The 25,594-nt window shown below is 35.7% G+C and overlaps 1 protein-coding gene across 1 annotated transcript; it reads right to left on the bottom strand.

Annotated features, from left to right (window-relative positions):
• Window positions 1-1,070: 1,070 nt before the first annotated feature.
• Window positions 1,071-25,594, bottom strand: LOC149788493 (uncharacterized). The gene is made up of 2 exons (XM_089974491.1): window positions 25,400-25,594; window positions 1,071-2,250 (listed from the first exon to the last, which is right to left on the bottom strand). Exons 1-2 carry the CDS (start codon window positions 25,478-25,480, stop codon window positions 1,681-1,683), a joined length of 651 nt encoding a protein of 216 aa, XP_089830617.1. The 5' UTR covers window positions 25,481-25,594; the 3' UTR covers window positions 1,071-1,680.

Here is a 25,594-nt window from a genome sequence, read left to right as displayed (position 1 = left end):
AAACACATGTTATAACCGTCAAGAACGAGTGTCCAAAGAGAGTGAAAAGGACAAAGAAGACGAAATTGCCTAAGCACATGAACAGAAAAGGCTTGGATTACCTTGGAACATGTACTAAGGTATTTTGGTAGTGATTTTTTCTAGAAACGGCAAAACACAAATAAGACACATTTTTGTAAACAGAACGCAATGTATATTGATGGCAAATGACATAGCAAGTCTAGTATTTCGCAACATTGTTTTTACATTTATTTGTTTGTGATTAGGAAATGAATATAAAGGGACTAGCCCTACCTCCCTTAATTTAATTATTGATGCTTGAATTAAAGGAGCAAATTAAAACCAATGTTGATTTAGACAAACAATAGTAATGATTCCTGAAGTTTCCTCCCGCTGATATATTTCACTATCTTAGTATTGGTATTGGTTTTGTCCCACTGATATATTTCAAGCTCAATAGTCCCACTGGTATAATTCAATGTCTCAATAGTCCCACTGATATATTTCAGTCTCAATAGTCCCACTGATATATTTCACTATTTCAATATTGGTATCGGTTTTGTCCCACGGATATATTTCGATCTCATTAGTCCCACTGGTATAATTCAATGTCTCAATAGTCCCACTGATATATTTCAATCTCAATAGTCCCACTGATATAGTTCAATATCTCAAAAGCTGTATCAGTTTTCCCCTATATATTCAGTATCTCATTATTAAATATGTATATAATCAACAACAACAAAAATATCGACAAATGTCGACAGCAACAATGAATATCGACAAATGTCGACAGTAACAACAAATATCGACAAATGTCGACAGTAACAATAAATATCGACAAATGTCGACAGTAACAATAAATATCGACAACATTATTTTAACTCATATAATATAGACATTTGACTGGTTTAACCGAAGGATAACGTCGCTGATGAGCTGTGTGTGTGTGTGTGTGTGTGTGTGTGATTACAGCTAGTGGAGCAAATAGGATAATTATTTTTGTATTGAAAAAATTAGATTCTGGATTTCAGTTGGGTAGAAACAGTTAACTCTTGAGATAAAAAAGATAAAGAAATTTAATTTATTTTACAATATCTAAATATTCACAGTACGAACTTTTGACTAGTCATATGCTGGTATGCTTAGGCTGTCTACAAAGATACATCTACACACAATGCAGTATTAAATAGCCCTCAAAATATAAAGAACATAAAACGAAGTCTATACAGAAATGTCATCTGGTATTTTTCTGTAATTTTGGGACTTATTTCTCGGCAGTGAACAATGAACATTCTGCAGTCTTCCTTTGTAACGGCTTTCTTTATGTATATAACATTTGACTGTTATATTTGTTCAACCCGTTGATTATTCCGTTTTTCCGGATCAGCATGATGTTGTAATATATATATATCCGTAAAAATGCATAATTCACAAACTAAACAAATATTTTCCACATTTTAAATATTGAGTCCAAAAGAATATCGTTCAGCTGAATTAGAAACCAGGTTACAAAATATCTCCTTTTTAAGTAATCGAAATATACAGTCACTTCCAAGTGGATGATCTGTTGTTAACGTATTTTATCAAGCCTAGTAGAAATACATCACAATTTTCTTTCCTTTATTGAAAAGCTACTCGACTATGGGCTTCTTTAGCACAAGCACATTATATTTCATTTTACGGCTTTACAAATTTGCCAATTTTACTCATTTTGATTTTATGCTTCGTGTCCAAACTCCAAATTTTGTGCTTTGGCTTCAGCAGCTTTCTGTGTTTCATTTCCTTCTTTTCAGTCTCATTGTTCAGCAACTTTCTGTGTTTCATCATTTCTTTCAACCCTTCTTTTCTCGACAGAAGATGGTCCAGATCAAGCTTTGTCTTAATGGTCGCTCGGAACTTTTCGTCATTTAGTGGCTTATGCGCTGCATTATGGCTGTGTATGCCATCTTTCCTTTCAATCCGTTTTGCTCGGTGAAGACGTTTCTCCAGAAATGTTCTCCCTTTCCCTTTGTTAGGTCTCTCTTCAAATTTCGGTTTCTTCTTCACCTCCTCCAATGCATGTTTCACATGCTGAAGACTTCGTTTGATTCGCTTTACACGTGATAAAACAGGATCTGAATCAGGATTTACTCGCTTCATCCGATCAAGAATGTCTCCTCCATTCTGGATCCGTTTAACTCTTTTCAATTCTTGTTCTAGCTCATTGCTTTCTGCAACTTCCGCTTCTCTCTTCTGTAGATTTTTTGTCTGAAATAGTATAGAAAAATATTTATTTTCGTGTTGTCTTTATACTATGTATTTTTATTTTCATGTGTAAAGGAGGACAAATGAATCCAACGTACCAGAAACGGAGGAGAATAAAAGAAAATTGGAAATGTTTTGATGGATGGATCTGATTCAGAAGACCCGAGATTGTTTACGAATTTCATGGCTGTTCATTTCACGGAAGTCATACATGTTAACATCAGCGAAACCTGAAAGGTCGATTATCAGACTGTGCCTATGGTGAGTTTACGGGAACACATATCAGTTACGCCTGAGCTGAAAACAACAAAGACACCGAATGGTAGAAATGTGGAAGCACGACTACGATCGACATTTAAAAACCGATCCCGAGTTTGGGCGCATAGTTGAAAGTTACAGCGTGATGGACATCTGGACCCCCGCGCTAGTTTTTTTGGAGGAAGAACGAATGCCATATGATAGATGTACAACGTAAACAAATCACTAGGATAAGAAATTATATGGCTAGATGTGTGTTCGTTGTATCCTTGGGTTTGCAAATATTGTTGATTTCCAAAAGGACACCCCACAAATGTTGTCAAAACACATCAACGTGGAAAACGTTCGTCAATACGAAGGTCTGATGAAATGCAAAGTCTTATTTACGTCCCACAGACTTGTACCATCCCGTTTTACCACACCATTTGTGCTGAAACCTGTAACCAAGACCAACCTTGTCATCACACCGAGGTAGATGGAGATTTAACAGGAACATGGCTCCGCGTGGAATTGTTGCATGGGCTTGATCTGGGATACAGCTTGTTAAAAGTCTACGAAATTTACCAGTTTCCAAATACAGAACATTACCAAAAGGAATACGACTTTCTCTGGCTACATCTACCAGTTTCTATATCGAAAACAAGACGCCTTGTTTGTCTATTTTTCTAAATTGAAAGAGCCGTTATGGGAAACCATTAAGAAAGTAGAAAAGAACTGATATGAAACAACCTGACCGCCATGAATGCTATCACGTGCCATGGTCAAGGACAAGGTCGCAAGAGATTAAAGTTCAGCACTTTAAAAGGCAGTTTTTCTGAGAAGAACTACTAAAATTATATAAACAATGAAGTAACATATTCTCAACTGAGTTTGTTATATACATTTTTATCAACCTTTCTATTCACAAGTTTTAATTATAAGATATTGTGGCACAAAATTAAAATAGTGAGGTGCAATTATTTTAATTCTGAGATATTTGTTTATAGAAAAGTGTTGTGCACGTCAAGAAGGACTCCATTAATAATTTGTTTTCTTCTAATGAAGCTACTATTCTAACCAATTGCTTTCATAAATTATTCACAAGGGGAGGGGGTGCAAGGAAAAATTTACCCTTTGATATCAATTTATTTCTGTTCGTGAATATACATGATTTTCAAAAGAACAGCTGAGTTCCCGTGCCTTTATAACCTAGGCGCACTCTTCCTCCTACCAATACCTTAATACACCGAACAAATTTACCCTTATAAACGGGACAAAATAGTTCCAATGAAAATACAAAATGAACATTAAGATACAGTTTCGAACAGAACATTAAGATACAGATTCAAACAGAACATTAAGATACAGATTCAAACATAACAATAAGAAACAGATTTGAAAACAACATTAAGATACAAATTCAGACAAAACATTAAGATACAGTTTCGAACAGAACATTAAGATACAGATTCAAACAGAACATTAAGATACAGATTCAAACAGAACATTAAGATACAGATTAGAACAGAACATTAAGATACAGATTCAAACATAACAGTAAGATACAGATTCCAACAGAACATTAAGATACAGATTCAGACAGAACTTTAAGATACAGATTCAAACATAACATTAAGATACAGATTCTGTAACAGTAAGATACAGATTTAAACATAACATTAAGATACAGATTCAAACATAACATTAAGATACAGATTCCATAACATTAAGATACATATTTAAACATAACATTAAGATACAGACTCAGACATAACATTAAGATACAGATTCCATAACATTAAGATACAGATTCAAACATAACATTAAGATACAGATTCCATAACAGTAGGATACAGATTTAAACAGAACATTAAGATACAGATTAGAACAAAACAGTAAGATACAGATTCAAACATAACATCAAGATACAGATTCAAACATAACATTGAGATGCAGATTAGAACAGAACAGTAAGATACAGATTCAAACATAACATCAAGATACAGATTCAAACATAACATTAAGATACAGATTAGAACAGAACAGTAAGATACAGATTTAAACATAACATTAAGATACAGATTAGAACAGAACAGTAAGATACAGATTCAAACATAACATTAAGATACAGATTAGAACAGAACAGTAAGATACAGATTCAAACATAACATCAAGATACAGATTCAAACATAACATTAAGATACAGATTAGAACAGAACAGTAAGATACAGATTTAAACATAACATTAAGATACAGATTAGAACAGAACAGTAAGATACAGATTCAAACATAACATTAAGATACAGATTAGAACAGAACAGTAAGATACAGATTTAAACATAACATTGAGATACAGATTAGAACAGAACAGTAAGATACAGATTCAAACATAACATCAAGATACAGATTCAAACATAACATTAAGATACAGATTCAGACAGAACAGTAAGATACAGATTTAAACATAACATTAAGATACAGATTAGAACAGAACAGTAAGATACAGATTCAAACATAACATTAAGATACAAATTAGAACAGAACAGTAAGATACAGATTTAAACATAACATTGAGATACAGATTAGAACAGAACAGTAAGATACAGATTCAAACATAACATTAAGATACAGATTCAAACATAACATTAAGATACAGATTCAAACATAACATTAAGATACAGATTTAAACATAACATTAAGATACAGATTAGAACAGAACAGTAAGATACAGATTCAAACATAACATCAAGATACAGATTCAAACATAACATTAAGATACAGATTAGAACAGAACAGTAAGATACAGATTTAAACATAACATTAAGATACAGATTCAAACATAACAGTAAGATACAGATTCCATAACATTAAGATACAGATTCAAACATAACATTAAGATACAGATTCAAACAGTACACTAAGATTCAGTTTCAAACAGTACATTAAGACACTGATTCAAATAGATAATATGTTCGTTGATAAGGACAACCCTAGTTGCTGTTGTGAACTGTATTTGATGTTCTTTGTTTCTGTGTTCTTCATCCTTTACCCACAAGAGAAAATGTCCAAGTAATTATGTCATTAATACCATTTATCAAATGAATTTATCGAATTTCCGAATCCAACGAATATTACCTCAGAAATGTAAGGGTCTACGTCATGAAGTATTAAGATCAATATCCACTTAGATTTGTATTACTTCGTTTCGTTGCCAGATACTTGCCTAAGTGAGAAACAGAAGAAAAGAAACAGCAAAACCACTGCCGTAAATTACTGTCTGCCTCTTGAAAATTCATCAATAGATACAATAAAGCAACAGTGTTAGTTAATTTATAACTGCGTGTTCATTATTATATTTATATTAATTAGAACAAACTACCCTAAAGCTTATTTAAACACGTTCCAATGCGTTATATCCTTTTAGTTTTCTGAACTAAGCTATTACGTCGTCTGCTATTGAAAAAAAAAGAAGAAAAAACAAAACACTTTTCTAACTGAAACTAACGTGTATTTACCTGTTCAAAATAATATATGTTGACATATCAAAAATATTCAACTTCGCAGACTATATGCAAATTGTACCACGGTACCACTATAGGATAAACGTTAAAATTGCCTCCGAAAACAGGAATCGGACTCGTGTTTTCAACATCATTTCTCTTATTTTAGTGACTATTTCTACGGAAAGATCAATACATTTTCTATGACGGCGCTAGCTTAAACATTAAATGCTAAATAGTCGCTACTTTCATTACTTCTTTGCATAAAAATTCTACAAGTTTCGAGTCGATTTCAACGTACAGTTGCAGTGGCCTAATTCGAACTGTCTGGGGAAAAAAGAGTAAACATTACTCCTCGTTGCGGTTTGTTTATATCAAGCGGATACATTTTAACATTCACGAGATTATGACGTCAGCAAGTACATGACACCATCAAGACGATATGCTTCCATACAGTTAAATTTACTTAAAATGTGTGAATTTGTATGCTGTTTTCTTTGTTAATTCCATTCACCTCATTCAGCATTTACAACACCGTTTTGATTCCTTTTCGTTTGGTTTTAGTTTTATTCTTGTTTTCACACTAGGCCCTAGTCAGGCAATCCAGCGCATAGGGATGACAAGGCGGCCGTTTGACGCCTGTTATTAACTGGGAGAAAAATTTACATTTGTGTCTAGGTTACGGTTGTTGGTGGTTGCTGAATATTCCCGTTCACTGTCCAATCCAGCCTATATTATTTCCCCTTTAATTTTTAATAAGTTCCACTCTATTCGCCTTTTTAACTGCTTCACTGCAATTCGTGGATAAAGTCCATAGAGGCATTGGAAAATGATCAAACTGAAGATCTGTAGGAATGCTATCCCCATAGATGGCAATCAAGCACAAATAACGAACAACACATTTTTTTTTAAATCAGGCGTGAACTTCATTCCAATTGCAATGTTGAAATTTGAGTATAACTATGTTTTGATGATCATTATTAATTCATATATGTCTTTAACAGAGCTTAATTAATCTCAACCTTGTAATGTGGGTTTTTAAAACTGCTTTACATATCAAAGGTTTCGCTTTCTGAATACTAAGATATTTTCAATCTTTAAAAACAGCGCCGGTCAAACTTTGCACCTAATTTTAAAAGGATTTTCATGAGCAAGCATATATGAATCACACACACACACACACACACACACACATGCGCGCTCACACACACACAACAGCGTACTAACGGGGGACGGGGCGATTGCCTCGGGAGCCCGAGGTCTTGGTGCGCAAAACCACTTGCGCCAGAACTCTTTGGGTGTCAACACCCATTTGGCCCATTATCATCGTCCCGGGCGCCACTTACACTTAGTACACTACTGCACGCACGCACACACGCACGCACGCACGCACGCACACACACACACACACACAAAGACACACACAAAGACACACACGCGGATGGAAAGTATATGAACATCTACTGTGAGCGAAAGCATGTAACATACTTTTATATAATACACGTGTAATTTGCTCTTTATGAGAAGCAAATACAGCAAGCATATCATATTGCTAAAAGGATTAAAATATACGGTGTATTTACTGTAATAAATTTGGAGTATGCGCATTTGTATGTAGCTCTCCATTTTACGGATTTCTTAGATTTTTGTTTGATTATAGGGAGTCGGTGCTGGGGACATAGTCCTCAGTTTAAAAAATTAGACAATTACTAGGAGCAAACGTCACAGAGTGTACTGTTGTTGAGATTTCATCATTGCATAGTTTAGTTTTAGTCAGTTCAGGTCAGAACCACATAAGTGTCCTTGGAGCTCAGTAGTCCCAATTAAATCTAATTGTGTGGAGACATTGTGTGACTCCATGTGCAGCATTTATGTTTGGTGACTGGTAAATTGTACAATGCAATAATTAAGAAGCGACTGTTCCTTTATCTGGATGCACTGTTTATTGTTGATGCAATGGTAAATATGGTGTAGAGTTGCAGGAAAAATGAGGCTTAAAATCATGATTTGACTAGCCTAGAATAGCGTGGTAAGAATAGTTCCCTGTATTTGGTAGCTGGTTTATATATTTTCACAGCGTGAAATACTGGCGCTATGTTAATGAAATATAATAAGGAGTAACCATATAGTTTTGAGGCTGACAGGCAATTGTGTAATTGTGAGATTTGTGGTCATGTATTAATTAGAGGAAAATTATTTTGTAGTCTAGGCGCGTTGGGATTTCCCGTTTGAAACAGTTGTTGTACCAAAAGTCCTTGAAAATCAATGGGAAACAAGTGACTTCCAGCGGGATTCACATCAGGGTTAAATTCGCTTGGTAAAGAAACCACTTTGGCGTATCAAAATACTGATGTATACAATTCATTATATGAAAGTGTTTTCTAAAAATACAGTTATTTAAAAAAGTTGAAAAGAATTTCCTTGAATGTTAAACAGTGGGTAATTCTGGATAATATATGCCTATGATTTGATTACATGCTAGATGTCTAGACTGAGTGTACCTGTTAAAAAGATATTCCAGTGTCAGCCAGAATTATTTTTACAAGCTAGACACTAAAAAGGTAACCAATGTTAAAAGTCTTGGTTGAGAAAGAATAACCTCTTTTTAAACAGCCTTACAACCACTTGTCCCGATTTCCTGACACAAAGACCATACATCTTTTAATTCCGATTGTCTTAACATCCTTACAATTGGAGCCCCGGGTGGCCAAGTGCTCTAAGACGTTCGACTTAAAGATTATTAACACAATTCATTCCTGCATGTTTTGTTTTGAGTCGCAGTTCGACCACTTTCCTAGTAGAGTCTTCGTTGGTAGCTAGTTCTTTCCGGGGTTTTCGCATTATTTTTACACCAAAGATACTGACAGCCATAGTCATGTACTGAAAACTGGTGCTAACAGCCAGTACAAAAATGCAAACACCACCCCACCCCTAGAAAGAAAGATAGAAATAAAAAGCATTTTTAGTTGGTGAGGGAAACCAGGCACGTTTAACCATTTTATCATTTCTATTCCATATTAGCAGAAATGATACGTTCATATTATGACAGCCTACAAGAATGTATCTTAGTCATTTGAGTCAGAGCACAAAGAATCGTTGTTATATTTCGAATCTAACAAAAGTTGCAAAATAAAATAATTTCGAGTGATAATCATGGTTATGTCTTCGACCTTAACATGTAGCTAACCTCGGATGTTTGCTATATTTTACTAATATTATCCAGTTGATTCCTAATGGTTGATTAACGTCCAGTTTGATTATTTTCAATTGAAGTTGATTAACGTCCGGTTTGATAATTTGTCATTGATGGCTGATTAACGTTCCGTTTGATCATTTTCCACTGATACATTATTAGCATATGAATGCGTTACTTAATTAAGCAAGATGCGGAAAGCATCTCCTCCTACTATCCGAATATTGCTATCATCATCCTTTATTCACGGACTACAAAGTATCAGAACACATGCACCTGTATTATCCTTACCCCGGTAAATCTTTACGATTGATTTTCTGGTGTTAATGACAACGAACAGAGAAGGAAAAAAATATATATACAAAAAGTCACACAAATGAACGGATATGGATAAATTAGGCGTATAGTGTTCAGAACAACAACAAATCAGGCGTACAGACACGGTCGTATGAGTATTCAGTTCCAGACAAAATGGCATATGCGCACAGGTTCTGATACTGTGTGGTACAACATATATCGTTGTTAGGTCTGTTACTGCCAAATCCTGAATGCGGGATTGTTATATATGACATGTTATTAGCGATCATAACCACGGTCTCTATAGTTTCCTAATTAGACTGACATTTGAGTTAATCGGAAATTCGCTGTGAAATATAGACTCCTGCACAATGCGAGAAATCCATGCTCCAAGTAGACAAAAAGAAATATAATGTGCCCGTGTACATGTTTGGAATTTTAAAACGATATATTTGAATATGTGACAGACATCTTTTAATTAAGATGTAAAGACAGAAAAAGGAAAACGTTTGATTTTTCAATTTCTTATTTGTAGTTGTTTCTATTTCTTCAAAATGTTCGGACTTTTCGAGTGCCCTAGATTATTTGGTACTGGATACTTATATATCTGCTTTCCACTATTTTTGTTTTGTTGCATACTTGTAAAGAAACTTGATAAATTCCTTTGATTAGTTGACTGCCAAAATATTGTGCGCTTAGTATGTTTTACCACTTTTGTCTTCTCTCTCTCTCTCTCTCAATGCTTAGCTCAGTTATGTACTAAAATTTAATTTTCTTCATTAGTCCGCAGTGATACAAAACTGACGAATTGTCTTCGTTAGCTTTGCTCTTTTGCCAGTAGCTAACTATTAAAACAGGGTTTCTTCGATCAATTGTGAGCTAGAGTACGTGATAAATAATACTTTGGAACGACTTTGCGCGGATCGATTTTATTTTTCATCTTCGAAATACCGCAGAGCCTGTCTGCATGACTATATTTACTTCACACTGTGTCTTTGTATCTGCTATTGGGATTAGGTACAATGCATCACCCAACTCACTAATCTAAGTTTATTGATTACCGGTAAACAGTTGTATTAAACTCCATCTTAGAATAAAATACACGGAACATTAAGCGAGTCTGAGAATCTAAATAGATATTCTCGTTGTAAAGTTGATAATAAAATTTTCAATATACAGTAAGACAAAACATGGGACATTATGAGAGTGGTGTTTGTCTGCAGATAATTTCTTATGCGGGTAAACATGTTCGTTGGTGTGTGTGTGTGTGTGTGTGTGTATATATATATATATATATATATATATATATATATATATATATATATATATATATATATATATGAATGTACGTGTGTGTGTATCTGTGTGTGAGTGTGTGTATCTGTGTGTGTTTTGCACTTGACTTTGTCCAAAGTCAAGTTCACGTTGTACCTGACCAGTGACATTCATTTGGTGAACAACAGAATACGTAGCTAGATATTCAATCCAGAATCAAACACAAAATTTGTTCTCTGTGCTATGTTTCACTGATGGACTCCAGTCCAACATGCCTATCCGACCTCACCCATGTGTATATACCAGCAAGATACTTACGCTCCTCTTCTGACAATCGTATACTCATTATTACCACCATGAAAACGAAGTCATATGGACAACGTTCTTTTCATACCAGGGCCCAGCAACGTGGAATGAAATGCCCACTGAACTCAGAGACAAAGACACATTGATTCCATTCAAGAGTGCTCTTAAAACTCACTTATTTTGACTTCTTAAAGACCTAATAATGTTTCCTACCTTAAATATTTCAGCATGTTTTTCTTTTACGTTTTCTAATTTCATGGTGTTTGTTTTTTGTAATCAAGTCATTATATATGTTTTTAATGTTATAGGTGTTGTCTAATGTTGTAAGGCGCTTAGAGCTTCTAAAGATTAGGCGCTATATAAAATCCTCATTATTATTATTATTATTATTATTATTATTATTATTATTATTTTAGTTCGCTTAGTAGCTGAAGACAACGCGTCTACAAACATAGCAAGAGAGCGAGGCGGTGTGGATGTTACTGGGTAGGGGTTAAAGTCAAAAGGTAAGAAAAATCGGAAAATTATATATGCCACCAATTTCAAATGCACAGCAACCAAAGTAATATCCATGCTTGCAGCTGACAATGCCTCCGGGACTTAAAAGTGGCTTAGCAGCCCAGGAAATCATTATAAGCACGTCGAATTCAATACTTCCTTAACCGATATTATTAAGTTGCATTACTCATTATCTGACACCAATTTTGTGATTAGAATAACACTTCAACTCAGATTAATTTCTTCCTTAATGGCAAAATTATGTCAAATGAATCCATGGAGAGCTAGTGCAGGTCCGTGAGTCAGATTTCATAACGAGGGGTATATTGTCTCTTAAAACTGCATTCATTCCCAAACCTGATTTTTAACAAATAAGATGAATGTATTCTTCCCTGCGCCTGACGATGTAAAATGATGGCCCTACCACAAAAATCCGCTTAGATGGAACAGACGAGAGAAAAAATTATTAATAAAAGTAAATCTCAGGCCACACATAGGTGGCATATGAGAATACCACAAATGATGCAGCATTATGGATACTTTAGTTTGGCTTTTTATTTCTCTGGAAACTCTTGTGTCCTTGTGAAAATGTAGCAGTTTTTATATTAAGCATGGAGATTTCATAAGAAATTCGTTTTCCTGAAACTGAAAATATGCACTTTGTTGATTATTTTAATTTTGGTCGGTTCTGATACACTTTTATATACGTCGACCACGTCTTAGGTTGATCATACCTTAGGTCGTGTAGAAATTGTCTTATAGTTCTGTTGTTCCCTACACTTTGACTAGCCATCCCTCTAGTCCCTTACAAATTGACTGTGTACAGCTGCACCTGCCACAAGTCACCACGTCACCGGTTTGTTGACGTCAAAAAAAATGTGCGTGACAAACAATGCATAATGAAACAGCATTTTTTATTTAATAAATAGTCTGCTTTGGTTCCAGCTCTGATTTTTGTTTTCCTTGACTGTTGCCCTTTTTTTAAAAAATATTTCCATCAGAGTATCTTAATTTTCCCATACGTAGGTTATATCAGGAAGAGTTTTCCCGGTTGTATTTTCTTCCAATCAGCGACTTCCATTCTTTTAAATGCGGTATTTCATCTATCACCATATACATGCTGCTTCTCTAGCTCATAAAATAAATAGTTGTCTGTGACCATAGAGGATGGACGGAAGTCTTTAGATTGAAAAGAGATCTAGATGTTCTCTGTTACAAATACAGGTGTTGCTTTGTCACTAACTTTTCTCATCTTTGTTTAAAAATGGATTCTTTGATAATGCTTTACTTAGCGATATACTTTGATGTTAGCTTTGTTTGGTAGCACACATACGATTAGGCAAACCTAGGTCAAAATATTAATGAATATGATGTTACATTTCATTATGGTTTCTAATTACATTTAGCATAATTAGTCTCTTTTTACAATGCACATAAATATAGTTCAGAAAATAAAATATTCATAGCAATAAGCCAATGTTCCCAAGTTATTTTTAGCTGTATTGCTCATAAACATTTGTTAGTTATGGAAATTTATCTGAATTAAAGCTATTTATTATTTTTTAAAAACGATGCATGGAAGAAACACATTTCAGATGTAAAGTGCGCATTGTAACGAAAATCCCAAATAGGAAAGAATCTACCTATTACCATATTTGTGTCTTAGAATATAGCCTTACATACAATAAGATTGCAAATCAATGGGATGATACTTACAATTTAAATAATGCAAAACAATGGGATGATACTTTAAATGTAAACAATGCAAATTAGTGGCATGATACTTAAAATTTACATAATGCAAATTAACGGGATGATACTTACAATTTAACTAATGCAAATCTTTAGATGTTAATATCTTCTAGATATAAAGCAATAAAAATTAACAAATGTTTGCAGAATAGTGCTTAATGAACTAGCATCTCAGTTTTAAATAAATTATCTGACAAACGCATTTTTACAATAGAAAGGAACTGATATCACCATCACCTTGGAAAAGCCGAAAAGCAAGTTGTATTACTATTACCACCAAATAGTCTTACAATAAGTAATAGAAAAGAGTGAGAACCAACAAGTTTTTTAAAAAATTCATCAAATTAATTTGTCTGCAATGCAAAGTGAAAAATGTAAACAGAACTTACGGTATTGGGAAATCAGTCCGAAACAAATCCTTGAATGAAATATTAGACACAACCATACCACAGCTGATTCTGTTCAGATCTTTACAACACGAATACATAATTCCTAGCTAACAAAGAATATACAGTCCTCATGTCGCAATTAGTATTTTCTAAAAAATAATATTGCCTAGTTTGAAATTTCATTCTGAAAGTTTCAAAATGTTTACAAGATAAAATCATAATTATAATTAGAAGGTCTGTTTCTGACATTATAATATAGAATGAGGTCAAGAACAGGTAAAAGAAATCAATGATTCAGGTCAATGAACTTGATTTTTGGACAAGGTCAAGTCCAAAATACAATTATTAATAGCATATAATGAATCCCCCGAAAAATCTGACAACAATTCAGATTAAAAATGCATAACAATTATTAACGCCTTGGAAATTTCAGAAAAGATTTTATATTACCAACACCTAGGAAAATCCCAAAAGCAATTTATATTACTAACACACTGGAAAAGTCAGAATGGATCTGATAGTACCAACACCTTGGAAAACCCTAAAGAAATGTATATTACCAACACCTTGAAAATTCCAAAAAGCATTTACATTACCATCACCTTGGAAACCAGAAACAGTTTATATAAACCAATACCTTCAAAAACTCGGAAAGGAATTTATATTACCAACACCTTGGAAAAGTCAGAGAGGAATTTATATTACCAACACTTTCGAAAAGTCAGAAAGGAATTTTATTTACCAACACTTTCGAAAAGTCACAAAGGAATGTATTTGCCAACACTTTCGAAAAGTCAGAAAGGAATTTATTTACCAACACTTTCGCAAAGTCAGAAAGAAATTTATTTACCAACACTTTCGAAAAGTCAGAAAGGAATTTTTTTTACCAACACTTTCGGAAAGTCACAAAGGAATTTATTTACAAACACTTTCGGAAAGTCACAAAGGAATTTATTTACAAACACTTTCGAAAAGTCAAGCTACATAAAATCCAAGACTAGATAATTTAATTCTGACCATGGATGCCAGATCTTGAGTAAAACAGTAATACAGTACACCCTGAGCTACTAATGATGAAAGACGTTCACCCTGACGTACACCCTGAGCTACAAATGATTGACGGACGTTCACGCTGACGTACACCCTGAGCTACTAATGATAAAATACGTACACGGTGAGGTACACTCTGAGCTACAAATGATGACAGACGTTGACGCTGACGTACACCCTGAGCTAAAAATGATTAAAGACGCTCTTGCTGACGTACACCCTGAGCTACAAATGATAGTAGTAATGTGGGACACTACAAATGAGGTACAAATGATAAAAGACGTTCACGACGACGTACACCCTGAGCTACAATTGATGAAATACGTTCACGCTGACATATACCCTGAGCTAGAAACGATGAATAACCTTCACGCTGACGTACACCTTGAGCTACAAATGATGAAAGACGTTCACGCTGACGTACACACTGAGCTACAAATGATTAAAGACGTTCACTCTGATGTACACCCTGAGCTACAACTGATGAAAGACGTTCACGCTAACGTATACTCTAAGCTACAAATGATGAAAAACGTTCACGCTTACGTACACCCTGAGCTAGAAATGATAAAAAACGTTCACGCTGACGTCCACCCTGGCCTAAAATGATGAAAGACGTTCTTGCTGACGTACATCCTTAGCTACAAATCAAGAATGACATTCACACTGAACGTCAAATGATGAAAGACGTTCACGCTGACGTACACACTGAGCTACAATGAGGAAACACGTTCACGCTGGCATATAACTTTATAATATTACTATATAGACATAGACAGAGAAACAAATGCACAAACATAACACAAACACAAAACAAATACACAGATAAGGCAAGAGAGTAAATCTTTTATAGACATCTGAGTGTCCATGAAAAGGGCCTTTGGTTTTTTGTTAACATCATTCAGTTAACTTAGAGTGCATCGCACGGACCTTCTTCTCTTCCTCAAACTTCGTTTAACATCGTTGTCTCTCCACATAGATCCTTCGTCGTCAAAGGACTGTCGCAGTGATCTCGGTAATTTATAGTGGAAGAGCGGTTCGAAACGGATTGATTTCCTTCACCATTCCAAACACGCGTTACAAAATTCAGTCACAGGTCGGAGTCTGTCTTCCAATTTGAAAAGAGCTACCTGTGACGCCACATTCCTTATATTGGTACGTTAGCATCTGTGCGCAGTGAATCAATGCGACAGAGTTAGAAGATGACGAAAACTAAAAAGACGATGAATTAGGTTGCACCGGCCGTGGAAACGAGAAGTGATGGGATATCAGCGACTACCAACGCAAGCAAAGTCCTAGTTTTATAAAAGAACGGGTTTAAGTGGGATTTACTTGATTTTCTCTCTTCTTCACCATAATTTGTTCCGGTAAAAGCACATTCTCCGCTTTCTTCTTCCTTACTGTACGTCGAGGATTTTAAACAGAGGCAGAAGGAGGAATTTGGAGAAATTTTTGCAACTACAGAAAGAGGCAGAACAAGTCTTTCTCATTCAACAGCAACAGCAAGAAGAAGAAGAGACAAGAAGAAAACGACAGGAAGAAGAAGCAGAGAAGAAACAATGTATAGGAGAGAAGAAGGACAGTAAAAGTCAAACGGTGACGGTACTTACACATTTTGGCAGAGTTCAGGAGTCTGAAACAAATGTATCAGACTTCTGTATTACGACCCAAGAGAAAAAAAACTTCCCGAGCCAAACAGTCAAATCCGGTCCACACATCTGCTACGCCTGAGATACCAACACTAGTGATTTCTACCAAATCATCGACAGTAGCAGGTCGAGTAGTAGGCCGTGGCAAAGAAATGATGCATTTAAAGCTCATTACATCCCGTTCCTGAATTTCTTTTATTTTTATAAAAAGACACTCAACAGCCCTTTTTAAGGCCACCAATTTCTCTTGAAAAGATACTACTCAATATTTGCCAAAAAAATTTAAAACTCAAAGTCCTTTTTTCCCTCTCTGTGTGTGTGTGTGTGTGTGCGTGCGTGCGTGAGTGTAGATCCTTATTATAAAATCAAAACTGAGACACGTTTTCTTTCTGTTATATTCTGATACAAATTTACAATCCAGTGTCACAACACATCACATTATACAGTTCATTGGCTTCTTCTTTCTCCTCTCTCTCTCTCTCTCTCTCTCTCTGTTTTTGAATTTCTTCACTTTCACATGTTTTTAATCCTCTTCCTCACTTTCTTCTCGTCTTCTTTTCTTCTCTTTCTTCATGTGTCTGGGATCTTCCTTTTTGTGAGGGTACCTCTTCTTCCTGTTCTGAACCACTCTCTTCTTCCTGCTCCTGTTGTTTCTTAGGGCAGTATGAAGACCAATGTCCTCTTGACAATGATAACAAGTATCTTGACTTTTGTCTCTTTTGACACCTGTCTAGGTTTGAATGTGTGGACATTCAGAAGACCAGTGCCCTTTCTTTTGAAAGATATAGCAAGTATCTTGACTTTTATCTCGAAAGGAGGAGGAGTCCGTCAGCTTCTTTGAAGAAAACCTTCGTATGACAGCTCGCAAAGCTCTGATCAGAAGTTCGATCTGTGTTGGTTCTTCCATCTTTCTTGTAGTTGTGATAGTGAAATGAAAACTCTAAAGGGAAGACACTGGCCCTTTATATAGGGAAGACACTGATTTTACATTGAAATATAGGTGACCATGGCGTTTAAAATGTAGTCATTTGCCTTTTTGCACTTAAGATGAAACGAGTGCATCATTTCGTGGAGAAAAGAGAAGAAAATAAGGATATGAGTCTAGCTTGTGACTTACGTCCTCACTGGTCAGATGTACGTGACTGGAAAAGTTTTGGTTTCGAGGCTTGGATACCACACCATCACCATCCTCATACTTCTGTCCAAAACGGAAAATGAAGGGGGAAGAAAGAACAGACTCTTCGTTGGACCCTGAATGCGAAAAAACGCTTAGCGAAACACTGACGTCTACCCATGAAAAGACCCCATCGTTTAAAGAAAAATAGGAGCAACCACATCTCTACTTATTTTCCCTTGGCACACACGACACGTAAAACCGTTTCCAAACCACCATGTCGATCCATCCAAAGTAGTATCCATGAGGACTTGGTGACTTATTAGAAAAGTCCTGATGGAGAATTTGTAGCCAGCATTTACTACGATCCAGCCCAACCTGCGTGATAAGGAAGATTTCGGAAATTAAATGTGCTGCCAAAACGCGACTGAAAAGTGTCCGTGTACCTCAAGAACAAGCCACGTACAACTTACACAAACCCATTCCATAAAAATGTTCCAGACGTCGCACCCATGTGCAGGTCATCGATCATCAATGGCAAGCCGATTTAGCCGACGTCTCTCATTTGGCCACCTACAATCGTTGCTACAAATATTTGTTTTGTGTCATCGACATCTTTCCAAATTTCCCTGGGTCGTGCCATTGACTTCAAAATCAAGCACTACTGAGTTAGTGGGAGCCCTCAAACTAGCGTGGAAACAAAGTGTCCGTCACCCTCTTCGATGCCAAACCGACAAAGGCACCGATTTTCTGAACCAAGTGTTCCAAAAAGAATTAAAGAAACGCCACATTCATTTTTTTCTTTACCGAGTATCATGAAACCAAAGCCAGCATCGTAGAACGTTTTCAACGCATCTTGAAAGAATGCATGTGGAAATATTTTACGCATCAACACACTCTCAAGTTCATCGACGTCTTGCCGCAAATGTTACAAGCGTAAAATCAGTCTTGATGACCATGACATTTTGTCCTGAATTGTTTGGGAACGTCAAGACGATCAAGGCTGGACCCGTACCACCAATTACCGACAACGTGAATTTTGAGAAGTATTTTCGATTCCTAGTAGAACTGAACCAAGGACTAAATTTCATTTTTTTTTTGTACTTCGATGTGGTGGAGTACAACGAAGTGGGACACACTCCCGTACCGCTACTGCGTGTTATTCCTTTCAAAGTGGATTCTGCCACGAACGCTGGTGAGGAAGGTGAAAACACCTATCACATTCGCCGCTAATTTGTCCATCATCACCTTCTACCCGTCAGTAAGTCATATTTTGACATTGTCAACATTACTATAAAAGGAGATATGGGATAAAATATTTCATTCACCGTAAGTAAAGTGACAGTAAAACTCTATTTTCGAAAACAATTATCTAACGACTTGTAAGTTATGTATCCTGTATGCTAAAGAGTCGCTCGACAGCGAGGACATGTTTTTAGGAGATCTGCTGAAATCGGCGTTTCGTTTTGAAACGAATGGTGACACAAGTATTGCACTCCTTGAAAGACGCCGCTTTGATGCAAGGCAAAGAATTTCTCCAAAATGTCATCATCGACAAACAAAACCCCAAAATAGATTTCTTGAGAGCAGGCAAAAAACGGTCTTGTTTCAAACAGGCAAATACATTTTCGGTCGGCGAGAAACACCTGTAAATGTCACTGACGCTGCTGAGTCAGACATTCGTGTTTCCCTGACACCACAGCAAGGACAAGCAGAAACAGACGACGAAGAAGACACCTCTTCAGAGGACTTTACATCTCCAGAGCTATCAAGACGATCAAGAAGTTCCGTCCGAGACTTAGACGTTTTTGATTATTAAATCAGATTGAAAGAAAAATGATGCACCGAGAGTCTTACGCAAGTTCTAAGTAGGACCTGGATGCAAGAATCCCAATGGGTAGAATTTCATCCCATCTCTTCTTTGACGAATTCTGCTCCCATCGAGTTTGAAATCAAAGGACAGCACAAAGATTACATCGATCTGAATAGCAGTTACTTGTACCTGAACGTCAAAGTTCAAGATCCGAATGTAGCTGCTATATACGATGGGAAGTAGCTCCCGTAAACAACTTCATGCATTCGTTGTTCAGTGAAGTGGATTTATATTTGAATAACATCATGGTCAGCAGCAGCATGTATACTTACCATTACCGAGAGTACCTGGAAAATCTCTTGAGGTACGGAAAATAATCTAAGACCCCACCCCCAGCTGTACGCCTGCGTTGTATAGAAACCTGACACGGCAGACAAATTCAATGACACCGATGTTTTTAAAACTATATCAGTAACATATTTTGCCTTGCTTAAAACAGTATGCATCCATCCGACCATGTTTTTAGAAAATTACCTAAGCAGTATTAAAAAAACTGTCTTAAATAATAATTTATCTGAAAATATTTAAGTAAAATAAAAAACATCACGTGTCCGCACCATCAATAAAAAATGAATTAAATTTGGGCCACCGGTTTTTCCAATAACCACTAACCCTTTGCGCTTCTTGAATAAATTCAGCATGAAAAACTTAAGTATTAATTTCATCATAATCTGGAACACTCTTCACATAGCAATAGTTTAATGTGATGAGGCCAGTATCAACCGTATAAAAAGGATATTAATTAATAGTTACAATTAATATTATTAGTATCAGGAGTATAAAAGGGGTATTAATTAATAGTTAAAATTAATACTATCAGTTTCAGTAGTATAAAATGAGTATTATATAATAGTTAAAATTAATACTATCACTTTCAGAAGTATAAAATGAGTATTAATTAATAGTTAAAATTAATACTATCACTTTCAGAAGTATAAAATGAGTATTAATTAATAGTTAAAATTAATACTATCACTTTCAGAAGTATAAAATGAGTATTATTTAATAATTACTATTAATAATATCTATATCAGAAGTACAATATGAGTGTTAAAAAATATTTATAATTAATACTATCATTATCAGGAATATAAAAAGGGTATTAATCAAATGGGAATATCTATCAAATGATGACAATTAGATATTAAGGTAGGATGGGTTGTTTTCAACGGGTTTGTAGTCTCTTTGTTGTTGGTTTTATTTCTTGGGGGTTTTTGTTGTTTGTTTTTTAAACCATGCTGGTTCATTCTGCTTTAAAATGTCGGAATTTCGCTTCTAATAATTTCTTTTCTTTTATTTTTTTTATATTTTTTTTATTTTTTTGCTTATCATATTCCAATATTCTGAAATAAACATGCACATAAATAATGTCAAGCATCTGAAAAGTGATTTACAAAATTATTAATATGCTCATATTTCGAATTAGGAACTAAGTAATTGTGTTCTAATTAGGAATTAAAAAGCTATTAACATCTCCTAATTAGGAATTAAAAAGCTATTAACATGTCCTAATTAGGAATTAAAAAGCTATTAACATGTCCTAATTAGGAATTAAGACGTATTAACATGGCTTAATAGTTTTCCTGTAGCACAGGATCCTATGACAGTTGTATCGTCATCTCGACAGATGGCAACCCAAACAAGAATATTTTCAATTTATCCATATGCATGTTTTTATATAGTTTTTCAAACTCTAAAGACAGAAAAGAAAATGGAAAAGAGTCAGCAATGATCTGATGCTGTCTTCAGATTACCACCTACAAACGTGTTTACATACTTAAGGTAGCACTCTACCGTTAGTATGTATTCCTGAAAGAAACACTCATAAAAGGTGAAGCTGTTTGCAATGGCAACATGCACCATGGAGAGATGATGCCATACACCGGTGCTAATTTCCTGTACTGTGACTGAAATGTCTTTACATGTGGTCATTATGCAAACTATATACTATCTCAAGCAGACAGATTATTTAATGGATATTGTAATATGCTCAAAAAATTGCTCCAAAATAAACTAAATTTAGTCGAGATTAAAATAGCGGAAATCAGTTTTGCCAGAACAGACGATACCAGCCTCTGAATGTGCAATGAAAGAATTATATGACGTTTTCTTCTTTTTATAAAAAAATATATGTTCGCTTTTTCCATTTTACCTTTGTAGTTCATTAAGTGAAAATAACAAAGCTGAGCTAGCATTCTTTTGAAAGATACACATCTGAAGTACGGCCAACCTGTATACTCTATAATTCAAATTACATCCATCAATCACACACCAAAATAAAGTGAATCAGAAATTATTATAACAATACCTAAGATATACAAGGTCTATTTTCCATAAGGACAACCGGAGAAATTATTTTCTTGAAGTATCAAACCCTGTGCGAAGTATATAAAAACTGTAGAAACAACTTTAACAAAGGCTGAATAGCAAACACATATATAATGACACTATAACCGCTGCTTCTAATTAATATGTATTTTCCCACTTCTTCATCGACCCAACTCTGCTTTGTATAATTCCAAAACCCGTTTGTTTTGAGAAGATGGTAATATTTTTAAGAAGACAACATTAAATCATGTAATGCACATGGAAACGTTTCATTGATCTAGTAACCATAGTAAACAAGTGAATGTTTTGATTTATCGTAACTAGATAATCGGGTTCAATTTCCATTCTGACATTCATTTCATCGCAGGGCCCCGGGTGGCCAAGTGGTCTGTAGCCCAGGGTGGCCAAGTGGTCTCAGGCACTCGCCATTACAGATCACTCACATTTCACTTATGTCCGCGTGGGTTTGAGTCTCGGCTCTTACAAGTTGGGTATGTGAGAAAGCCTGCCGGTAGCTCTCCTTTGGTCGATGGTTTTGCTCGGGGTCTTTTCGATCGGTCTTAATGTATAATCCATGATGTGCTCAAGACAGGAGTTTAACCACGAAACCATAAGCAATTATTTCACAGCATAACTTTACATTCGCATTCCCATAATTTGCTTCTTATCGATAAGTATTGAGTGACAATATTCCCGCGTGTTTTTCTAATTACTATGGCAGCAAATGCAGCCCCGAGGATGTTTAGTTTTGTAACACACGAGCTGTACTGGTGCATAATCAAACAGTTATCAGCATGATGCAAGCATAATAATGGGTGTATCGGTTTGCTGAATATACGTGCTTTCCGTTGGAGTGTCGGCAAACGTTTGCATCATATGTATTAAGATAACGTAGTTTTGTAATACATCAAATCGTAACTCGTGTTCAGCAACGTAAACGGCTGTACATACAGCTTCATCAAGTCAAGACATGTCTCGATTGCAAGTGTAATAGAAGATGTTTCTTTGTGACTTTGGAAAACATAATCAAATTATGTCCATTTTTTCGTGAACATATATCAAATGTAAATAGGTAATACAGTTATATGAACTAAATATATATTTGTGCTTTCTTTAAAAAAAAGAAAACAGATGTTGTGATCAATGTGCACTATTTATCTGATACGCGACATGACTTGACAAGCCAATATGAAAGGCCCTGTTAGCATTTCTTGAGGGGACGTAATGAAGTAGGCAAGGAGTCTGATGGATGGAATCTAGTAGGGGCCCAGGATGTAAATAAAGCATACTGTAGGAACATTTAGGGATACCGAATGCCGGTTCCGCTCCCCCCCCTCAATTCACCTCTGCAGACTAGAATTTTTATGGCGTCAAATAGGAACATGGCTTCAGTCCCCCTCCCGTCTCCGCTACGCAACCATTTTCTTTTTCTCTCTACGCTTATCAAATCCGTAACATGCTGTAGCTCTTGCTTATGCCTGGCATACTCTCTGTATGTCTGGTATACTCACTGTTTTGTATTCTCACTGTTAGGCCTATAAATCAGCCCCTCCCCGTCAGAATATTGATCGTCCAACAAATATTGGTGGGGGGATTTATCGGACTAACTCACTGTATGTCTGGCATACTCACTATATGTCTGCCATACTGACTGTATGTCCGGTATACTAACTGTATATCTGGTATACCCACTGTATGTCTGTTATACCCACTGTGTCTGGTATGCTGACTGTATGTCCGGTATACTCACGGTATGTCTGTTATAATCATTGTATGTCTGGTATACTCACTGTTTATCTGGTATACTCACTGTATATCTAGTATACTCACTATTTGTCTGTTATACTCACGGTATGTCTGTTATACTCATTGTATGTCTGGTATACTCATTGTTTATCTGGTATACTCACTCTATGTCTAGTATACTCACTGTATGTCCGGTATACTCACGGTTTGTCTGTTATACTCATTGTCTGTCTGGTATACTCACTGTTTATCTGGTATACTCACTGTATGTCTAGTATAGTCACTGTATGTCTGTTATACTCACTGTATGTCTGGTATACTCAATGTATGTCTGTTATACTCTCTGTATGTCCGACATTTTCACTTTATGTGTGGTATACCCACTGTATGTCTGGTATACTCTATGTATGTCTGGTATACTCACTGTTTGGCGTACCCACTGTATGTCTGGCGTACCCACTGTTTGTCTGGTATACTCACTATATGTTTGGTATACTCACTGTTTGGCATACCTACTGTATGTCTAGTATACTCATTGTATGTCTGGTATACTGTCTGCATGTCCAATATACTTTGTCAGGTATATCAGGGGTATATCAGGTACACTCACTGTGTGTCTGGTATACTCAATGTATGTCTAGTATACTCACAGTTTGGCATACCCAGTGTATGTCGGGTATACTCACTGTATGACTGGTATACCTACTATATGTCTGGTATAATCACTGTATGACTGGCATACTCACTGTTTGCGTGGTATACTCACTGTTTGGCATACTCACTATTTATCTGGTACACTCGCTATTTGTTATGCTCACTGTATGTCTGGTATAGTCATTGTTATGCTCACTGTATGTCTGGTATACTCACTATTTGTTATGATCACTGTATGTATGTTATAATCACTGTTTGTTATACCACTCTTTGGTATATACACTTTATGTCATAATAGAGTTTAACACTGAAATGTCGGAAATTGACAATAAATGATGTAATGCAAATAATTATTCTGGTCACTGTCTTTACAAAACATTTAACGTTTAGGATTTTGTAATGTCATGTATGCCCTATCAAACTGAGTAACCGGGTCAGAAGCGTCCCCCTCCCCCCACAACAACAAAAAAAGGGGGGGGGGGCGGCGTAAACTTGTAGTGGTCACCTATAAAGTTTTACTGATGTAGGCCAAAACGTGTTTTGATGTCACATCGGGCAGGGGGAGAGCATGTGTGTATGGTACGGCTAGAAATATAAATAGATGTCGGTGGTTTATTTCATAGGCAAGGTCACTTTAGCTTAAAAATATAATCTCTCTCTCTCTCTCGATTAGTCGTGAACTTGCTAGATTCATGACGCACGTTTTACGTACACTGTATATATTCAATTTGCAAAACAATCTCATCACAATCAATTTTATTTAAGTATCAGCTACCTAATATATTTTCTCTTATAAATGAAACTTGATAAGTTTCAATATTTCCAGTCTTGTGATGATATGCTACCTACAAAATGACTATGTTCACATAGTTCTTTGCTAACATGTCTCACAGCACGATATACTTTTTTAACACAATTTCTAAGAAATGGAAATATGTCTACCAAAGCCTAGGTCTTTATTTCTTTCTACTTCTGAAGCGTGCATCTTTGCAGCATGTCATAGATACTCCAGAAAGCAACCGAAACAGAACTTTTATAAAATGTTCCTTCTGAAATCATGCGCTAAAATATTTAAGCTGAAGTAGGAAATTAAACTCCGCTCCTCCTAATTATGCAATATGGGTCTTGTCGCAGCATTATGCGGGTAGTACTGGGAACAACACATTACATCATATATCTCTAAAATATATATTTCTAAGCCAAATTGTATTTTACCCTTCCCCCTTCCTCTTGCCCCTAGGAAAACACAAAAACACGAAGACTCAAAAATAACCGTTTAACGTGCTCCTACCTTTTCTTCTGCATTTATGCAGGAAACAAAGATCCCAATTACAATCACAAAGCAAAGGAGAAATAGTTTGGCGTCCATCATCCTAATAGTTGATAACGGCGCAGTTGAAAACACGGGCAAGTCGCTGATATGCTGATTAACGGCTGGATACTGCTCTCGAGCGCTCCATCTGTATCGATTGGTTTGTGTATGTTT

This window comes from Sinohyriopsis cumingii, chromosome 11, assembly GCF_028554795.1.
Source record: "Sinohyriopsis cumingii isolate HCF-2022 chromosome 11, ASM2855479v2, whole genome shotgun sequence".
Taxonomy (NCBI): Eukaryota; Metazoa; Mollusca; class Bivalvia; order Unionida; family Unionidae; genus Sinohyriopsis; species Sinohyriopsis cumingii.
The sequence above is the reverse complement of the archived record's forward strand: the minus strand, read 5'-3'. Positions and strand labels throughout refer to the sequence as shown.

Excerpts from the sequence above, each read along its gene's own strand:
- LOC149788493 (XM_089974491.1), bottom strand. The coding sequence starts at position 25,480 with ATGATGGACGCCAAACTATTTCTCCTTTGCTTTGTGATTGTAATTGGG. Across the intron at positions 2,251-25,399 it reads GCATAAATGCAGAAGAAAAG|ACAAAAAATCTACAGAAGAG; the intron begins GTAGGAGCACGT and ends ATACTATTTCAG.